The 15,773-nt window shown below is 41.8% G+C and overlaps 1 protein-coding gene across 6 annotated transcripts in view; it reads right to left on the bottom strand.

Moving 5' to 3' along the window:
* ELMO1 (engulfment and cell motility 1) overlaps positions 1-15,773 on the bottom strand; it is a 727,703-nt gene that overhangs the window by 167,608 nt on the left and 544,322 nt on the right. For 5 of the 6 annotated variants that reach the window (XM_086692444.1, XM_086692474.1, XM_086692460.1 and 2 more), the window contains one exon: positions 318-454. In XM_086692444.1, the coding sequence (XP_086548570.1) occupies positions 318-454 (137 nt within the window). The remainder of the gene's footprint in view (positions 1-317; positions 455-15,773) is intronic. The other variant, XM_086692478.1, reaches the window with a different exon arrangement.

Below are 15,773 nucleotides of genomic sequence, written 5' to 3'. Positions count from 1 at the left end.
CAAGGCATCTGGACTCATGCCGGAATAAGTTACTCTAGATAATATTTTTCAAGAAAGGGTCTCTGCTGGTGGCTCCAGTTTAGTTAGTCAAAAGGAACAAAACTGCTCCAGGCTTATCCCTAGAGAGATGAGAACATCGCCAACACAAGCTTCCCATCTATACAGGTATGTCTTCCTTTTTTCATTTACAAGGCAACCTAAAAATCACAGTTGTCCCCATTCTCCTGATCTGCCTTCCACACACAGTTAAGGAACCATACAAAGGTGAGGCTCCTTGGGAGACAAAGGAAGCTGCCTCTGCCTCAGATTCACCTCACCTTGTTGAAGTCTTCAGAAGTTGCCCTCATTTCCTTCCATGTCTTGTTCAGGAGCTGGATACAGATGCAGAAAAACTCCTCAAAGGATCTGTCATGGGTGAAGAACATTGGGTGGAAGTCGTTGCAGGTCTCACTAGCTGGAGGAAAGAGAAGGGAAATAAGAGAAAGTTTGCAGAGTGAAATGAGAGAACACAGCCACATGTGGGTGTCCCAAAGAGAGATGATGGGAGGAATGTTTGGCTCAAGCCACGGTGGAAGTAAGGCATTTTGAAAAAGAAACCTAATGATAGTGTCCATGGGCAACTGTGAAGTTGAAGGTCAGACGGTCAGACCTATCCCAAGGGACATATTTTGACTGAAGGAAGTCAGCTCCTAACCCACCCTAAGACATGAACTTATAGCTTTTGTTCCAGGATCCCTGGTGTTGAATATGGGCTCTGTATCTGCCTTTTTGACGTTATAAAGATGATTCAAACTGCCTTCAGTCATAGCTCCATCACTCTTAATTTCTCCTTTCTCACCAGAATAACTGGCAGAGGATGAGCTTTCCCAAGCACACAATTAATTGCAATTTTGAAAATAGCATCCTCGATTATTTCTCCAGGGGGCTCTTTTCCCTCTTATGGCAGTAAGCAGGGGAACATTTAAGATCATATACCATCTGATGCCATTAACCATTTGTTTTACATCTCCAGACACAGATGGCTGGAGGTCAAAGCAACCCAAATGGCTCTGAAGGCCGTGAATGGTCCAGTCCTGGACCAAACCGTGAAATCAGCCAGACTGCCTTCCTGCCTCCCCGTTGCAGGGTTTCTGCACATCAGACCCAGTGCTCTGAGCTCGAGCTGTGCCTATTTCTCTCCTTCTTCCCAGAACAGTACCGCAGCCACTCCCTTCTTCCCTAACTGTCAAGCTTACATTTTTGTAGTCCTTTTACATACATCTCATTTGATCTTTACAATGCCTCTTATGGTTCATGCCTTATTGATGAGGACACTAGAAAGAGCCAGATTTTGTGATTCCCCCCAAAAACAGTACCATAAGTTTTTTTTTTTAAAATATAAGCTGTATGTATAGCGAAATAGTTCCTATTTTAATCAGAATCTCTTTAAATGCCAATTAGTCTTCAGGGTTCCAAATGGTAGAATTTCAAGCCCTAGAAGCCCGGGAGAGGAGTGGCTGCAGGGCGTGAATAGGGCTTACAGCAAAGACCTTATGTACTTGTGGAAAGCCCTGTGCCTGCCATGTGGTTGATTCTGCTTGGAGAGAATCCTCTGGTGCAGGCCCAGCAATTGAACCCTAATCAAACCTAAGCAAACACACTCTGCCCTGGCAAGGCCACAAGTTCTTATGTCCCAAGCTCCTCTATCTTAGTGGATTCCAGACCTCTATAAGGGTAGATATAAAGCTACACAGAGGCTATTTTATTCCAGACAAGGTAAGGGCACAGACTAGCAGCAACTTGTAGTCATGTAGAAAAGGTTTGGGTCTGAGGGCAGAAGAAGATGTGGGTTTAAGTCCAGCCCATGCCAATCAGGAGCAAGCCACTTCCTGAGCCTCAATTTTCTTTTCTTTTCTTTTTAATGTTTATTTATTTATTTTGAGAGAGAAAGAGAGAGAACTCTCGGCAAGCAGGGGAGGGGCAGAGAGAGAGGGAGAAAGAGAGAATTCTAAGCAAGCTTCCGAGCCGTCAGCGTGGAGCCCAATTCAGGGCTCCATCTCACCAACCGTGAGTGAGGTCATGACCTGAGCTGAGATCAAGAGTCTGAGGCTTACCCAACTGAGCCACCCAGGCACCCCATGAGCCTTGATTTTCTTAACTAAAAAAATGGAAATGAAATCTCCTTGTCCTTCTCCACTGGTTTCAGAGAGATAAAATGACATGACTCATGGGCAAGTGCTTTGAAAGGATAAAAGTTGTCACCAACATGGAGCAAGGTGGTGGTGATGATAAAGAATGTTGTGCCAGCGTATCATTTCCAGGAACATGGGTTGTTCTTTGATTTCCCCCCAGCTCCTAGTCAAGCCTGTTCACATCTGAGAAATCAGCAGCAAGAACATATGTCACCCCAACCCCCAGCCTGTGTTACTGGCAGAAAAATGGCAAAAGTGAAGTTCTGACCTGGGACACAAAGCTATTTAAAGAACTTGGAATGTAAACACAGGTGGATTGTGTGTTTGTTGCCCTGGGCAATGAGCTGTCAGTCTCACTTTCCCAAGCACTGAAGCCAATGGAATTTACAAGTCCACAGAAGCACTCTAAAATACTACTGCCATCCAAGTACTCATTATTAATCACATTATCACAGTATCTTTTGGACCCAGTGCGATTATGTGTGTACTTTATGCCCTAGTTAAAGTTTTTATGGGATTACTGAAGCTGAGATAACCAAACAAAACTGAGACCAACAAACCCTGCACTTGCTTAGGTGAAGAGGGAGGGAAGGAACGTCATTAATAATAAAGAATATTTATTGGGTGCATATAATGCACCGGGAGCTCTACTGGTATTCCCCTCCCAACAACCTGGTAGGTAGGCATGATGGTTATCCTCATTTTATATATAAGGAAGGTAAATCTTGGAGAAATTACACCTTCCATCATGAGCTTTCTTTAGGTGGCCCTAAATGAGCATTTGAAACCTGCAGTTTAGTTGACCCAGCAGGCTTCCTGCATTAGTTGACAAGAGCTCAGGACACTTCCTTATGACTGCTGCTTTGAAAATTAACTTCTCTACCCACTCTCCCAGATCTTCTTGCACTGCTCCTTCAACAGAAACCAGGATCCTGACCCCCCAGTCCAGTGGGACTCACAGCAAGTGTACAGCCAGCACCTGCTGATGGACAACATCTAGCAATGTGACAGTACCAACAACAGCCACTGCCAGACAACAGCCATACCACTGCCACAGCCATATGTCAGGCACTAGGTCTACATTGTTGTTGTTGCTACAACAAGCACATGAGGAAGATATTATCAATTTCTTTTTTCTTTAAATTAGAAATAGAGTTAGATGGATGGGGAAGAGAAAAAAGAAAGAAAGAGTTAGAAAGGTTAGGTGACTTGTCCAAGGTCACAGGTCCCAAGGCTTGCAAGTGGTGGAGCTGGGATTCCAACTGCCATAATCAAAGCCCATCATTGTCTGTTGTTCTCATTTTCTCATTCTGTTTCCCAATTAACTCTTCCTCTATTGTGCCTCCCCCAGCAATACAAATATTAAAGTACTGCTTTTATATCCAGAGAAGATATTTATGAAGTAAAATCTTACAAGTAGCATCACCTTAACTATTAATGCTTAGAGTATATTTAGAGTCTAGGATTCCTCTGCTTTCTTCCTACTAGTCCTGATCCAAGTAGAGTTGGATTCAAATCACTGGGTCACACTCCTCTTCTAGATCTTACCTTTCTTTTCCCTTGGTCAGGTCAAGCTGCACTCCTGACAACTCTTTTTTTTTTAATTTTTTTTTAATGTTTATTTTTGAGACAGAGTATGAGCAGGGAGGGGCAGAGAGGGAGAAATAGAATCTGAAGCAGGCTCCAGGCTCTGAGCTGTCAGCACAGAGCCCAACATGGGGCTCAAACCCATGAACGGTGAGATCATGACCTGAGTCGAAGTCAGACGCTCAATTGACTGAGCCACTCAGGTGCCCCCTGACAACTCTCTTGAATACACGACATAGTCTACCTGGTTCTAGCTTTTAGTCAACCAACTCTTTCATCTTCTCAAGATATTCTCAGCCTCTGGAACACACCAAGTTTCCCCTAGATAGTCAGTCCCCGGGGAAGAGTCACAGTGGATGAATTTATTTGACCTACTTCAAGAAATTAACAGGTTGGGTTCCATGTTAACAAACCCCAAATTTGTTCATTGCAACAATGCACCCACCTAAAAAAAAGTACAATTTCTAGTCTCTCTTAAGAGTGACCATTATGTCCCAATCACAACCAATGATAGATACAGGGAAAGTGCTGGGTAGATTTTCCAGGAAAGACCTTTACAAGAGGAAGGACACTTGACTGGCTTGTTCATTTTTCCTCTGCCTTCACACCTCAACTTCTTCAGGTTCAGAACACAACTTCATGTCCAGCACAAAAATGAAGGCTATGCCTTAGAGTAGACAATTAGAAGGAGCTCCTGATGGCACTGTGGAATCACCATATCAATCCTGAATTGAACTCCTAAGGAATTCCTTGTATATGATTTGTTTAAGTCACTGTTTCCAGGCTTTCTATTACTCTTAGACACATGAAATTACTGATGTGGAAACCTAAACTCATGCAAGCACACGGATATTAGCATAAGAGAACACATGCTCAAGATTACCAGAGGCTGGGGAGAAAGGAGAAAGTAAGAATGAGGAGGCAGGATGGTATAATGGTTACAGTCAAACAGAACTACATTCAAAGACCAGATTTGATGCTCCCTAGCATACTATGTAGCCTCAGACAACGAAACTCCCTGAATCTGTAAAATATATGACCTTATAAGATTTATAACCATCAAATTAGATTATGTTTATAAAATATGTGATAAGATACCTAGCACATAGATAGGTTTAGTAAACAATGGCTATTAAGTATTATTTTTGTCATCATTATCATTGCACTATATGGCTTCTTAAAGACTTTAACATTTCTAGGAGATAAGGAAGGGAAGAAGAAAAATCTGGTGAATGGTCTTTGGGATCCTATTGATAGGGAGGGGTTGGGGCCAACCAATCATTCTTGTTGATTAGGTCAAAATCCAGTGGTAAGTTCAGGTCCTAAAGCTGAAATGTCACATGCTGAGTGTACATGCACCCATCAACACTGGCCAATCAACACTGTCTCCAGAGAAAAATAGCACCTGACTCTTTCCCACTGGGTTGTATTCTGAAAAGAATATAAATTTCAGAATCAGGTAAGCACTGATTTGAATTCTCATTAGGGCTGGTGATACAAGCATCTCTCTCCTTGGCTTCCTCATCAGTAAGATAAACATGCTACTAGTTACCTCCTAGGGCTATAGAAGGTGAAGTGTCTGGCAGAGGCTGGGCCTTGACACACAGTAAGTCTAAGTTTCCATCCTCTCCTTCAAACCTCCAAATAATATGCAAGTCTCATAGGTTCTTTTAAGCTGGTAATATAAAAAAATGCTGCTAATTCATTAAATAGTACAGGAGGGGCACCTGGGTGGCTCAGAGGTTAAAAGCCCTGCTCTTGATTTAGGCTCAGGTCATGAGCTCGTGATTCATGGGTTCAAGCCCAATATGAGGCTCAGCACTGACAGCGTTGAGCCTGCTTGGGATTGTCTCTCTCCCTCTCTCTGACCCTCCTCCCCCCACCTCAAAAATAAATAAATAAACATTAAAAAGAAAAAAAAAAACAAGTACAGGAAACAGTGAGATTGTCCCCAGGCAGAGGGCCACACCCCTGAAGTCAATGCATTAGGGCACAATTCCCTCTCCATTACAGCGAGGGAGGAAGGAAGAGGCAAGTGGTGGAGGCTGGGCAAATGGAAGCCACACAGTAAGGATCCTGGGGAAAGTACTCTATTTTATTCTTTTGTGTTTTGAAACCACAGGCCTAAGTGACTAAAGAACACTGAGACAAGACAGCCATTGCTAACAGCAGGATCAAGTTAGCATCAGAACACATTCCCTGCAGGAGTGATTCTCCAGACTGACTAGCAGTCATGTCTGTGCTCCTAGTTAGGAATGGCAGCACTGGAAAACACAACTTAAATGGATATATCATGGGGGGATAAAGGGGATTCAAAGAGCAGAAATAGAAGAAGGGCACTTGCCAGCAATTACCTAAAGTTATGTGCTGGCCATGGGTGCCTGGGTGGCTCAGTTGGTTAAGTGTCCGACTTTGGCTCAGGTCATGATCTCGTGGTCCATGAATTCAAGCCCCGTGTCAGGCTCTGTGCTGACAGCTCAGAGCCTGAAACCTGCTTCTGATTCTGTTTCCCTCTCTCTCTGCCCCTCCCCCACTCATGCTCTGTCTCTCAAAAATAAATAAAAACATTAAAAAATTTGTTTAAAGTTATGTGCTGGCTATTGTTGTAAGAGTTTTACTTGTCCTAACTCTGACTCCTCAATAACAACAAGGTCACTGTTATCACCCATATTTCACAGAGGAGAAAAGTGAGAGCAGTGAAATTAAGTAACTTGCAGTGACAGGGCTTAGAATCAAACCCAGCATTCTCTCACCAGAGACAGTGTTTGCATCCTCCACAAGAAGACACGGGCTTGTCATCATTTAATACTTATTTTTTTTTAATTTTTAATGTATATTTATTTTTGAAAGAGAGACAGTGCAAGCAGGGGAGCGGCATAGAGAGGGGGACAGAGGACCCGAAGTGGGCTCTGCGCTAACAGCAACAAGCCTGATGTGGGGTTTGAACTCACAAACTTTGAGACCATGACCTTAGCCAAAGTCGGATGCTCAACCAACAGAGCCACCCAGGCGCCCCCATCCTACACCCCTTGAAAAGACTCATCCCTTGCAGTGAGGAATGGGCAAACAGCTCTCAACTATAAAATAAATAAGGCTAGGGGATGCAACGTACGTCATAGGGCATACAGTTAATAGTATGTCACAACTTTGTATGGTGACAGTTGGTAGCTAGATTTATCACAGTGATCACTTTGCAATGTGTATAAATGTTGAATCACTACGTTGTACATCTGAAATTAATATAATATTGTGTGTGTCAACTGCACTTCAATAAAAATAAATCAAAAACAATTTGTTCCTTGACATGTCATACAGGGAACGAGGAAAAGATTCTGATGTATTTTGGGATTCATGACTCCTTGTTTAAGGGTATTCCAGTATGAGAGGTAAGGATAAAGCATTAAGTATTCATATGTTTTTCTTCTAAAATGTTCAAATTGCAGATATTCAAGACCGAGGATTATCAGGCGGGAAAAACCCATCCAGGTTGCCTGATCTGCTTTCCTTTCTTGTCATTAAGAGCAGTGAGAAAGGCACATCGGGTTGCCCAGAGTTCACCAAGGCAGAAAGGGGGTGAAGACGCTGGGAGCAGACCTCCAGGTTCCAATCCTGGTTTCTTCACTATTGCTGAGTCACCTGGGCAAGTCATTTCACCTGGCCATACCTCAGTCTTTTTATCTGTTCACTGGGGCAACAACGGTATAAACTCCATTAGTTTGCTGTGAGGAGTCAGTGGAAACAGTGATTATAAGAGGCAAGGTCAGTGCAGGGGTGAACCAAAAGAACGATGATGCTTATTGGATATCACGTGGACCCTGGGCCAGGCCATCCCACTGAGAAGTGGGGGCTTGCATCAGCATATAGGGATGGCCTGAGTCTCCAGAATAGAGTTCTTCATTCAGAGATTTAAACAAACAAACAAACAAAACACAGAGGGTGAGGCTTATTCTGTTGTTCTTCTAAATAAAAACACTAAAGAAAAAAATATTTAGCTACTAGGCAATGCTTTTATAAATGAAATTTAGAGAGAAACTTTCAATGGGCCAAAAATAGTAAGACTTTTTAAAAACCAAATTGTTTTCAAGCACACTATTTTTAACACAATGAGATTCTACTTTGTAAAAAAGAATCAACTTAATGGTCTTTTAAATCTGGAATATTAAGGTATTTTCAGGGCTGAGGGTAAAATGGGTTCTTATTAATTCGCTGACATCTAATTCACTTATAAATAGGCCAGCTTTGACAGCAGCTATAATCCATGCACATAAGTTTTAAAAATAAAAATAAGAATGCTGTACACACTTTTGTCACACTTTGCCTTTCAAAGTAGATTTGTTCCTATGTTCCGCTGGATAATGTGAGATGAGGTGCGTATTGTCACTAGAGTGTCAGAGGTCAAGGGCTACCACTGAACAGGAAGTAAACAATGAAAGATGAGTACAGAGGATGGGTTTTAGTGCTACTTGTAACCTCCAGAAGGTCATGTTAGCTCCCTGGGTTCCACAGTTTTTACCTGTGAATGAAATGGGCTGGTAAAATTCCTGCCAAGTCTAAAATTCTAAAACTACACGTACACTCACTCACACACACACACACACACACACACACACACACACACCAGATAATGTATTTTCTTTTTTTTTTTTTAATTTTTTTTTCAACGTTTATTTATTTTTGGGACAGAGAGAGACAGAGCATGAACGGGGGAGGGGCAGAGAGAGAGGGAGACACAGAATCAGAAACAGGCTCCAGGCTCTGAGCCATCAGCCCAGAGCCCGACGCGGGGCTCGAACTCACGGACCGCGAGATCATGACCTGGCTGAAGTCGGACGCTTAACCGACTGCGCCACCTAGGCGCCCCCAGATAATGTATTTTCAACTCCCTAATGCCCAACAACAATTATACACCTTGCAGACTGCACCTGCACTGAACTTATAATTATTTCCTAAATTATTATTTCCTTGAATGACAGGAAGGCTACACATTTCATTTAGGGTGTTAAAGCATCAAAATGACATTTGCTAGGCTTTGGAAACGTTTGATGAGCTAGTACTTAACTCTTTTTTCATAAGAAAATTGTTAGATGTTTTTATACCCTTTCAGACCTATTAATATCACCTAATGCAGACCATTACATAAGAAAATTACCTGACTGAAGATAGAATGGCAAGACAACACAGGCAAATGCACAAAATTTCTGCTATTTCATAGGAGTTTTGTAAGATAAATATAATTTTTGAGATGCCAAAAAGCTCTGTTCCATGCTGTCTATGACCCTTGTTATGTGAATCCATTTGCGGGTACTAGAGGGACACAGATTCGGGAAGCACTAGGCAAATTCTGATTATTTTTACCAAAAAAGAAATAAGCTCTGGCTTAACACAAAATGCATTTTGTTTTAAAATTATGAGCTGCAGGAAGAAAGGGATAAATCATATACACACAAAAGCATTTAATACCTCAAAACTGCCAGAGCAGTTATACAATCTTACTAGCTATCTGCAGCATGAAAATTCAAATCAGACCTATTTGTGGCTCTAGGGTCAGTCTAGATAATATATTTATGAATTCTCAGATGCAAATGTATACTTCTACCTATATACCTTTGTAGAAATTCTTACCCTTGTAGCCTTTGAGTTTTCTATTTTTAGACCTGGTATTCTGTAATGGCTTGGTTTTGGGGCTTTGGTACTGTGTGGGAAGATGTTGAAAGTTCAGAACCTTTTGTAGGAGGGAGAAGTGAACAAAGGAGAGTAAGGGCAAAGAATTTGAAGTTCCCCAACTGCTGCTGAGTTCCACCAATATAGAAGCTAACACCCCCCCTATTTCAGGACAGGGGATCAGAGGCTTGAAACCCGCTCAGCTCTTTCCAGCTCCTGAAGCCTGGTTTAACAGAACTCTAGATATTCTTTTCTCTCCTCTATCATGCCTAAAAATAGTATGAAATCCACACTGAAAAGACACACAGTAGCTAATCCAGTGCTTCATTGTTCATTTTCCCTATGGGCTTTTTTTAAGGACATAGAGAGAGGAAAAAAAAAAATAACTGACTGTAGTGTTAGGGCTGAAAATCAGACTCTAGCACCAAAAGGCGGCCAATTCAGCAAGAAGGACCCAAGGCCTTCCAGGCAACGCAGTGTGTGGTAATAAAAGAGCAGAAATTCTGGAGCGAGGTTGGCCGGTGCAAAACTTGGTGTCACTGCTTAATAGTAACATGACCTTGGTCAACTTCTACTACCTCTGAACCCCAATTTCCTCATTATAAGAAAGACAATGCCTCCTATCTCATCAGATTTTTGCAAGAATTAAATGTATAGTGATACATGATTCATATATTAACTGGGATAAGATGAGCACTTAATGAATGCCAGTTGTTACCAGATTTAATAGCAAAATAATTATTATTGTATGTAGCTAAAATGACCAATTTGGAGAAATTATACTTTCAGATGCAAAGACGTTATAAAGCTACAGTAATTAAAACAGCTTGATGTTAGTCTGTGGATGGAAAAACAGAAAAATGGAATAGAACAGTGAGTTCAGATACAGACCTGTATATACAGACACTAGATTTATGAAAAAGGGGACACTGTAGTGGATTTTCAAAAGCTTTTGCTGGGCCAATTGTATATGCATCTAGAAAAAAAAAAATTATGATTCCCTACCTCACACTATCTACAACAATCAACTCTAAGTGGATTACAGTTCTGAATGTGAAAGGAAAGACAATGAATCTTCTACATAATATAAAATACATTCATGACCTTGAGGTGACCAAAGTTTTCTTAAACTGGACCAAAAAATCACTACTCAGAATGAAAATGTTTGATTGGATTATATTAAAACCAAGGACTTCTATTTATCAAAAGATATAGTAGGATGGCAACCACAGGAGAACATTTTCAACATTATCTGACAAAGACCTGGTATCCATGATATATAAATACCTGTGTAAGTCAGTATGAAAAAGACAGACATTGAGAAATGGACAAAATGTAAACAGGCACTCCATGCAATAGGGTATCTAAGTGGCCAATGAACATATGAAAAAGTGCTCAGCTTTTTCAGTCATCAGGAAAATGTAAATATAAATAAATAAACTTTCAAACATCCACCAGAAGGGCTACAATGAAAAGGTAGAAAATACTAGGTGTGGATACAAATGTGGAACAAGAGTAATTCTCATAGAGTGTTGATGCAAGCGTAAAGTGGCTCAACCACTTTAAAAACCAGCTTAGTAATATTTAGTAGAGGTAAAATTTCATACTCTATGACACAGCAATTCTCCCCATACATATAAATACAATAGAAATGCATACATATGTGCCCCAAAAGAAATGTACATGAAATTTCAGAGCAGCACTATTTGCTATAGCCCTAAACTTGAAACAACCCAAATGTCCATCCAAGAGATTAAATGATAGCTTATTCCTACAGCAGCACATTTACCACAAAGAAATGATTTTGTAAAAATTATACTATCCATAATAACATGAACGAAAACATAATGTTGAACATTACAAAAGAGAACATACTATATGATCCTGTTTATCTAAAGCTCAAAACAGGCAAAATTCACCTACGGTAGTGGAAACAGGTTATTTTTCCAGATAAAAATCGGTGGGGGGGGCAAGCCAGAAGGGTCTCTGATGGTTGTATAATACTCTCTATCTTGATCTAGATAGAAATTAGCTAACTAGCTAGTTAGTTGGTAGTTGGAAAATTCATTGAGCTGTGTTGTGCTTTTAGGATTTGAACACGTCTATGCATTTAAGTTACGCTCATAAAAAGTTAACTTTAAAAAATAGAATGTGAGCTTTCTAGGTGATCAAAAAGGGACAATAACATTTTAGATGATAAAACTACTGCAGATAACTTAGATGGGCTTCTCAAAAGTAGTGCTGTGTTTGCCCTACTCACCATCTCTGGAACCAGGGATTTGGCACTTTACCTAGCCAGGTTGACTAACTGGATAAAAAAGCATATAACCTGTCTGTTTAGGCATCCTAGTCCAACTACCTAAAGTGGTATTAGCTTCTGAAGTTGGTCAGGTACATCTCTCTACACCCAGACTTCAGTATAATGTCACCTGTTGGATAGGTAAGTATATGCTTGCTGTTTTGCAAATGAAGATCGTGACCTCAGTGAAGAGTACTGCAGGTGCTGAAAAGCTATCACAGGTTTGGCTGGTTCCTTCATTCACTCACTCATTCACAAATCTTCCTTCCTTGCCCTTTCCTTCCTTCCTTCCTTTCCCTTTCCTTCCTTCCTTCCTTCCTTCCTTCCTTCCTTCCTTCCTTCCTCTCTCCCTCCCTCCCTCCCTCCCTCCCTCCCTTCCTTCTGTCCATCCATGTGTCCATGTCCACCTGTTATCCATCCATTCAACTAGCAAGGTGGTTAAGAACATAGTGCTAGAGCCCATCTGTCTAAGCTTGGATCCTGGCTCTGCCGCTCATTATCTATGTGACCTTGACCACATAAGCAAGGATAGATGAATAAAAGATGAGGCTGAAGGAGCAGGCAGGAAACAGATCATCTAATTCTTTGGAGACCTCATTGAAGACCTCAGCATTGGAGACTCAGAGTGATGAAGTAACGCCTTCCCTTCTCCTTTCTTACTCTATTTTTTCTCTTTTTGATGGAATTAAAATTCAGGTACTTTGAGGGTTGCTGTTATTCTGGAATCCACTTACTTGATATTTTAGTGCATTAAGGACAAGTGGTAAACCAGATAAGAACTTTAGAGCTAAAGTGGCTAGGAACGTCAGTTGTGGAGTTAGGACTAGGGCTAGAATTCTCCCTCTGCACCTTCACTGTGTATCTCAACCAAGCTCTTGAATGTCTTTGAGTCCTTTATTATGATGACAATAACAGTAACTCATAGTTTGTAGAACTGGGTGAAGACATAGTGAGAGGATTCCCATAAAACACTTAGCACAGTGCCTGTCATATAATAAGCACTCAACAAATGTTAATCATAAAACCTCGTGCAGAATACAAATATGATGTGTAATTCTCCCCTCCAAATGTGGAATTGAATACAAGGGTTAGCTTGCGGTGAAATCTTACTTATTTTTAATTAAAAAAAATTTTTTTTGAGAGACAGAGAGAGAGAGGGGTGCGAGGAGAGGGAGGGGCAGAGAGAGGGAGACACAGAACCTGAAGCAGGCTCCAGGCTCCAAACCGTCAGCACAGAGTCCAACCTGGGGCCCGAACCCACGTACCATGAGATCATGACCTGAGCTGAATTCGGACGCTCAACTGACTGAGCCACCCAGGCGCCCCTCTTATGTATTTTAGAATATTATTTTAACTTGCCTTCGTGAAGGTACTCAGTTCCTGTGGAAAGTCATAGAGCAGCAGTACCACCCTCATCTTGAGAGACATTTAACAAAAAGAAAAAATGCCCAGAAATTCCATTAAATTCAGATTTCTGATAAGAGCAAGCTAAGTGACCCCTGGAAGTTTGCTTATAATTAAAAAATCGTCTTGCTGATATGCTCTGCATGCACATTTCCTTTGCCCTCTGGCTGAAACAACTAAGACATTCAGGAAAAGGGAACCTGGGTCCTTGACACCTTATCTCTTTATCTGTTGGCAAAATAATCATTTCTGGATCCACGTACAGGTCTAAGAAAGGGTTTTCTTCTTGGGCCAAAAAGGAAAAAAAAAGAGGAGAAAAAAAATGAATTCTCTGGGAAGGAGTATCAAGTTTGTGGTGTGTTAGCGATGCAAAAACTAAGGGCAAAGCATACTTACCTTGCTAAATATATTTTACCTACTTTTCTGGGGATGGTGTGGCTGCAGCATTGGGGGGGGGGTTGTGCAGTGGAGGGTTGGGAAATAGGAAAATTCTTGTTGAATGGTCAATAATCTAGGGCAGGGCAAAGAAGAACATATTCAAAAAGCAAATTTCTGCCTGCCTTTGTTAAAACTTCCTTTATAAGGAAAATTATTCTGAGAAGCGGCACATTAAGAGACTGTCATACAGAAAATTTAGCATACATATAAATAATTGCCTGTCCAACCATGTGAGATGGGCACTCAAAGGTTATGCTGGGATAGAGGCAGATTCAGGAGCAGCTAGGATGTGCCTCACTGAAAGTCCAGCAAGAAGCGGGCACGCCATTGCATGACCACGGATTATACCTTGACCTGAGGCTCAGAGCCTTTGCCAGAGCCAGAGAGCTGGCAAAAGGGGCCGAAAATAAGCAATCCTGAATTCATTAAATGCGAAGTTAAGGGAAGGGGACATGCCAGGGCTTGCTCCTCATCCCATTCTTTCTGCTCTCTGTTGCTCAGTAAATGACTCTCCTTAAGATCTCAGAGACCACCTGTAGCTCTTCACATAAAACGCACTTGCTTTAGCAAGTCATTCAGCACTTGTCAGCCTGACCCTACTTCCCTGCCTCTAACTTTTCTCTGGCCTCTGAAGGAAGCCTAAAATCAAGCACAGTTTCTACCTCTTTATCAAGTTAACCACCCCTGCTTGTATTTCTACGTGTTAAATTTTGGAGTTTTCTCTTCATGGAGCCCATGGAGTTGTCCTCCAAAGTCCATCCCTTTGCTAAGGGCACTTCACTCAAGCCTTGCCAGTCTGTCCCTTCCCTTGTGCCTCTACAGACCTTCAGTTTTCTCCACCTGGTTGGATTCCCCCTCCTGACTGCTGCAGAAACAGGAACCTCTAGTAATTTCTGCATTCCCCCATGGCCAGCCTCCCACTAACACCTACCTGCACGTCCCCCCCACTTGTGCCTCCAGTGACATGCTTTTCTTCCCTATGGTTTCCATTATGTCCCACTTCATGCACTGCTTAAAGAACAGGATGAGGGATGTCCCCGACTTTTGTACAACACACATCTCAGCACTTGTGCTGTGATAAGGGCACTTGGAAGGCTCCACTCAGGCTTCCCTCTCTGCTTTAAAACTGTCAGACCTGCAAAAGGACCCAGTCCTCCTCCTTCTCTCCCCCAATTTTCTGAAACCCAAGCATAGGTGTTCTCTTAGGAGAACAATATGGAACCATATAAAGAAGGCAAATTAATTACACAAATGCAACAGGGAAGAAAACCAAATCTGATGACGTTCCTAAACTACAGAGATGTAACCTTCCTCTGCAGATCAACAGCCAGCACCGAGGCCCTGGCAGGGGGTTTCCCCTTGCCATTCCCATCCCGCTTCATTTACCACACACCCATTCAGACCAGGAACACTAGGTCCAGTGCTTGTCTTGGGCCCTTCTGGGACTCTGTCACAAGGAACATAAGGCCTCAAGGATTGCAAAACAGTGTTAATAATGCGTTCACCCTGGGTGGTGGAATTAAGGGAGATATGGGGGATATTAAAGGAATAATCCACTGACAATCATGCTTTTGCCAATGTGGGATCTGAGAAGATGGAGATTTATATCAGTGAACAAAACCAGAGTTAAGTCCCTAATATTTTTGCCTGTATATAGTTCCATTCAGTCCTCTTAAAAAAGAAAGCATGATAAAAAGCACATCTCTCTCTTGCCCAGGATTATGTGGGCAGGCCTGTGTGGAGGGACAGAGAAGCCCTCAGTGTATGAACAGAACACCAGGCCCTAAGAAGCACATCCTCAAGCACTGTGCTAATAATTAAGGAAAAGGTCAAACTTCACACAGGCACTTGACTGAGATTTACCAAAAAAGAAGAAACAAAAGGAAAAAGCATTAAATACCAAACCAGAAACAGCTGGCTGGAAAACTTGAAAAGGACATAATCTGAATAACAAGACACCTGGGGAATCTGCTTCAGCAAATCAGAAGGTGAGCAGCCTAGAACAGGGTGTGACTTACTTGAGAATACTGCAGTGAGCATGTGCCAAGAGCTGTTGTAAGCTCCTGGCAAGTATTTGCTCATTTAATCATCATAACAATTCCATGAGGTTGGTGCAGCTACTATCATCCCCACTGTACAGATGAGAAAACTTGAGGCCCAGACGAGTGACATGGCTTGGCTCACAGAGCTTACAGGAGGTACAGCCAGGGTTT

Source organism: Puma concolor, chromosome A2 (assembly GCF_028749965.1).
Source record: "Puma concolor isolate L17-30 chromosome A2, mPumCon1.1.hap2, whole genome shotgun sequence".
Classification (NCBI taxonomy): Eukaryota; Metazoa; Chordata; class Mammalia; order Carnivora; family Felidae; genus Puma; species Puma concolor.
The sequence above is the reverse complement of the archived record's forward strand: the minus strand, read 5'-3'. Positions and strand labels throughout refer to the sequence as shown.